Raw genomic sequence first — 5834 nt, 5'->3', positions numbered from 1 at the left:
GGTAATTTATTTATCTATAATTTTCAAAAGATAACTTGAAATTTATCTATTTTATTTTAATAAAGAAATAAAATAGATAGCGGTGCGAAATTGCGAATATGGTTGTGGTTTTTTATCATTGTGATATGATATATCACGTGTTTAACCCTGTCTGCTCTGTTTTTGGTTCCGTAAGAAAACAAACATAACATTATCATATGTATAACAAACAAACTATTTTTTTCTTTTTTTGCGGATGCAACGCCATATCATATCACCATCCATCATATATATATTATTATTCAACCTCTTCTATATATTTATTATCCTCTCAACTAATTACTAGTATCTCTCTACACTCTTCTCACATCAAATTCTTCATCATATAATAACTAACTACCATTCTACTATATCATTCAAACACCAAAAAAACTCAATGGCTCCAAAGTTGGTGAAATCAGGGTCATTCATTCAGAGTTTAGCTGATAAAAAAGAGAAACTTCTATCCATGAAAGGTGATGGTTATTCACAGATAGGAATTGGTTTGCAACAAGAACAAGAAGAGCAATCGAAGATGTTGAAGTTTTGGATAAGTGTGAAGCTTGTTGCTAACAAGGCATGGGAAATGGGTCGTTCTGATCCAAGGAAAATTATATTCGCTGCAAAAATGGGTCTTGCTTTGACTCTTATATCACTTTTGATTTTTCTCAAAGAACCCTTCAAAGATATGAGTCGTAATTCTGTTTGGGCTATTCTTACCGTTGTCGTCGTCTTTGAATTCAGTATAGGTAAAATAAATAATTTTTTTTCTTCATTTTTTTATTGTTACAAATAAAAATACAATGAAATTTCTTCAGGGGCAACTTTAAGCAAGGGGTTTAACAGAGGATTAGGAACTTTATCAGCTGGAGGACTTGCTGTAGGAATGGGAGAGTTATCAGCATTGGCTGGAGAATGGGAAGAAGTTATAATTGCTATTAGTACTTTCATTGTTGGATTTTGTATCACCTATGCAAAACTATACCCAACTATGAAGCCTTATGAATATGGTTTCCGTGTCTTCTTGATCACTTATTGCTACATCACAGTATCTGGTTACCATACGGGTGAATTTATTGACACAGCTATAAGTAGATTTTTTAACATTGCACTTGGTGCTGCTATATCTTTGGGAGTTAATATCTGTATATATCCTATTTGGGCTGGTGAAGATCTGCATAATCTTGTCATCAAAAATTTCTTGGGTGTTGCAACATCTTTGGAAGGTATTGTATAACATTTTCCTCATCATCACATTTATTTTTCGGACTAAATTTAGGTGTATTTCCTTGTATGCTTTTTTGTATGGTTCTTAGTTTAACATACAATGATTTCTTCAACTTCATAATTTTCTCAAAATTTATTATAACTATAAAAGATGTATTTTTAGTTAAGAGCCATATAATAAACGCATAAAGAACTGAACCTCACTTTTTCTCTTAATTTTCCATTAATAATACTACCGTGTGAAGGCAAGCTTTGGCGCAACGGTAAGGTTGATGTCTTGTGATCTAGAGGTCATGTTTTCAAAATTTGAAAATACATTTACCCTCCTTACTCTCCAACTGGTGTGAGCCTCTTGTATTTAACTAGTCACTATTCTTTCAATTTGTAAACTTTGGATTTAAGCATTTTGTTTGAAAATATTTGGTGTTTTAAAAATCCAAAATATAATTGACTTTTTTCCTTCTAACACTATACCCCCAAGATAGGTACTGGGAGTAGATTAGATGCATAAATAGGAGATTTTGTAAGAATGAATATAAATAAGAACATTTCAGTACAATATATATCAATTAAGCGATTTCTCAATCTACTTGCAAATACCTTAAACTACTAAACTTTAGGTAATGGAGCAGGGGTTGATCCAATAATTTTCAATAGTAAGAGAGGTCTAAAACAAGTTTTAATATATGTGGTCTTTTTGTTTATAAAAAACAAAACTAATGACAAATAAGTTTTTGTTCAGGGTTTAATAGTCTTACCCTTAAGTCAGTTCTGTTTCTTGAGTTGAATTGAACAACTTTGTGTAACTTATTTTCAGGGGTTGTCAATCATTACCTAAATTGTGTTGAGTACAAGAAGGTGCCATCCAAAATTCTTACTTACCAAGCTGCTGATGATCCAGTTTACAGTGGCTATAGATCAGCTGTTGAATCTACAAGTAACGAGGACTCTTTGGTATTGTCTATTTTAGTTCTCTGTTTGTTTCATGAATATTTATTTATCATCCTTTTGACTCATTGTTACATGCTAGTGATTAATGCAGATGGGATTTGCTGTGTGGGAGCCACCTCATGGTCACTACAAAATGCTTAAATATCCATGGAAGAATTATGTGAAAGTAAGTGGAGCTCTAAGGCATTGTGCATTTATGGTCATGGCCATGCATGGATGCATACTTTCTGAAATACAGGTATACTTTTCATTATGTGAAATTTTTTCTGTAAAACTGTTTTATTTTCCATATGATGAGACACTAGTCTTTTGAATTCACTTTTTTCTTTTATATAGTGTTTTGTTCCTATTCATAAAACAATCATGGAAGTACTAAACTTTGTTTGGATGTATAGGCCCCAGCTGAGAAGAGACAAGTTTTCCGCAACGAGCTTAAGAGAGTAGGTTCCGAAGGAGCAAAAGTGTTGCGCGAACTCGGAAACAAAGTCAAGAAGATGGAGAAACTGGGAAGGGGAGATTTGTTGTATGAAGTACACGAGGCTGCAGAAGAATTGCAACAAAAGATTGATAAAAAATCATACCTCCTTGTAAATTCAGAGCTCTGGGAGATCGGAAATCGTCCCAAAGAAAAAGATGATAATTCTAAAGGCCTATTTAACATGGATGAAGATAGAAAATTTCTAGAGATCAAATCTCTAAGTGAAGCTGTTCTTGATCTTAGATCAATTGAAGTTCAAAAAAGTTGGGATGGAAATACTACAAATAGTAATAACTCTACTGTGCCTGTTTCTGAAAACTTGTTCATGAAACAGATGTCTTGGCCTGCTCATGTTTACAACAAAGCAGACACCGCAGCAAAAAAGGAAGAATCAAAGACTTATGAAACTGCTAGTTCACTGTCTCTAACAACATTTACATCACTTCTGATTGAATTTGTAGCAAGACTTCAAAACCTGGTTGATTCATTTGAAGAATTGGGTGAGAAAGCTAATTTTATGGACCCTCTTGAACAACAAGGTGTGGTAACCTCTGGTGGTTTTTGGACTAGATTGTTCAATTGCTTCAAATCATAGGATTTGTGGCAAATGGAGTATGAGTGTATGGCAATAGGAAGAGATCCAAAATGAAAATATACATTTCTAATGATTTTGAATTACCATGAAACTAGTGAGACTAGTATCCTTTATACTAAGTTGAAGACTAGAAGAAAACTAGAATTTTAATTCTTTGCAACAGCTCTGCAGAAACTGCTACAACCATCATAGAGAATCCATGTTTTGAAAACAGCGGGAGCAATATTTAGAACTAGAGTAAATAATTCACTTTGTTATATTTTATTCTTGAAATGTACAGACATCTCGTTATTTATATCATAATGTCAGAAAATATTACATTTTTTAACTCTATGTATAGAATATATGGAGAACAGTTTTTGCAAAAAGAAAAACATTCTACAAGTTTTTTTTGTGTCTAAATTCTATTCCATGTTTGTAAAGTGACCTGAATCCTTGAACTAAAATAAACTTTATTGGTCATGTTGCAGTCATATTCAAAGGAAGCTCCCAACAAAAGCTCATATTGTGAGCTCCAAACTAGAACAGTAGTATACCATTGGATTATTCATGTATGCTTTGTTTAATGGTTCTTTATTGACTCAATATTGTTCCATGAGTGATAATAAATACCATGTACCTATGAGGCAATGATGGCACACGAATCATACTGCACAGAGAGCACACGAAATCAAGATAACAATAGTGTACCTCGGTGGAAGTGAAGAAGAAACATAATTAAATTAATGGTATTGAGCAAGTTTTGAATAAATGAACAGGTCACGAGTAGAAGAAGAAAAAACATGAAAGAACTGTATGTGAGGAGACGAAGATGCAATTTAAACTTAACCAATCAAATAAGGGTAGAAGGGTCATATTGTAATTTTGTAGCTCCATCCCATTGGATACACTCTCAACTGGGGAGAATGAAAATTGGAGGATTGAGTGGTATAGGATGGAATTGATTCAATTGACTTTTGTTCTACTCCATTCATTTTTTATAAATCCAAACAATAGAATCTACCTAAATATTATTTTATGCCATCAATCCATACAAAATTTTAGCATTTATTTGGTTAAAGAATGAGAGATGATGAGACGGATTTTAATACAAGGAAAGAAAAAGAGGAGAAATAAAGACATATTTAATTTAAAAGATAAATTTTTATTGAGTTTTGTTAAAAGATAGATGATATATTTTTAAGGATTTTTGTGTTACATTGGTTTACTCTTCTCCATTGTAATTTTTTTTCTAAAATTAAGGGAGAATACCATTGAGAAAAATAAAATAAGTGGTTTGATTTGCCTCTAATGCTTATATCTTGCTTTTTATACAATGAAATAAGTTGATGTCTTGCTTTGTATCTAATATCATTAATTATAATTGTTAAATCAATTAGAAATATATTTATTTTGTTCTTAATTAATTATAATACCTTATTTTTTTTCCTGTAATATAATATCCTTTATAAATTTTTTATGCATCAATGATTTATTCACATATATGCACCCTTTTAATTTACTGTTAAAAAATGTAAATTATTTTTTTCTCTTATAATATTAATAATTATAATAATAAAAATAGGTAAATAAAAGTGACATATTCTTTAAGATAAATTAATTATTATAACTACTTTTTTTTAATATATATAAACTTTGCTGGAGAATGAACTTATTATAGTTAAAGACGAAATCGAAAAGTTGGAGATGATTTCCACTTCCAAAATAAAAGCCACGTGAATTAAAAACAAACTAAATTTTATATGTTTGAATTATTCTGGATCAAATAATTAAATATAATTTTACAAATTATATTAAAAAACATATATATAATCTCATCGATCTATTCCCTTTTAAAAAACGACTATTTTTATACAATAATTCCATTCACTCTTATTATATATTTCCAAACTTACTTTAAATATTTTTATTAACATTATTTCTTTGGTCTTTTTCTTTTTCCATTTCCCATCCAACCAGAAAGAAAAGTTTAAGGGTGAGTTTAATTGTGAGAAGAAAGTGAAAAAAAAAAAAGAATAATAGAGTTAGTTTGATGTGTTGATTAGTAGAAGAAAAATATAAAAGAAATAATTTTTTTTTAAATATTAAAAAATATCCTTAATTAAAAACCTTACATTAATATTAAATAATTTAATTAAATTTTTTAGTAATTAAATTATTAGAATTTTTTTAATAATTATAGATTTAAAATAATAAAAACTACTATTATAATTTTGATTTGATTAATTTAATAAATTTCAACAAACACATCTTTTAGGCTTTCAAATTCCAACCGTAAAAAACAAATTCCAGCCCTCCACTATCACAACATACTTTCCCTTTCCTCACCCACCGTCATCGTTTTTATTATTCTTGTCATTTTCTTCCATGGAGACAACAGTAGCAAGAGGCAAGCATTTTTTCCATTGAAAAAATGATCGTTATGTATTAGAAAGCAGGTTTTCCCGTGATGATGTACTCTCAATTGCTTGCAGAGAAACAAGGGTAAAAATGGAAAAAACATAAGAGTCAAGGTTTCTCTTGAGTTTCTAAGCAGATTTGAGAACAAGAAAAAAGGTGTGGGGA

At 30.3% G+C, this 5834-nt stretch overlaps 1 protein-coding gene across 1 annotated transcript; it reads left to right on the top strand.

Moving 5' to 3' along the window:
- Nucleotides 1-297: 297 nt before the first annotated feature.
- On the top strand, nucleotides 298-3597 carry LOC101507040 (aluminum-activated malate transporter 9). Its single transcript, XM_012719284.3, has 5 exons — nucleotides 298-767; nucleotides 837-1244; nucleotides 2063-2199; nucleotides 2288-2434; nucleotides 2592-3597. The coding sequence occupies exons 1-5, from the start codon at nucleotides 416-418 to the stop codon at nucleotides 3267-3269; spliced, it is 1722 nt and encodes a 573-aa protein (XP_012574738.1). The 5' UTR covers nucleotides 298-415; the 3' UTR covers nucleotides 3270-3597.
- The last annotated feature ends 2237 nt before the right edge of the window (nucleotides 3598-5834 follow it).

This window comes from Cicer arietinum, chromosome 6, assembly GCF_000331145.2.
Source record: "Cicer arietinum cultivar CDC Frontier isolate Library 1 chromosome 6, Cicar.CDCFrontier_v2.0, whole genome shotgun sequence".
Taxonomy (NCBI): domain Eukaryota; kingdom Viridiplantae; phylum Streptophyta; class Magnoliopsida; order Fabales; family Fabaceae; genus Cicer; species Cicer arietinum.
Note: the sequence above shows the minus strand (reverse complement) of the source record. Positions and strands in the feature narration are given on the sequence as shown.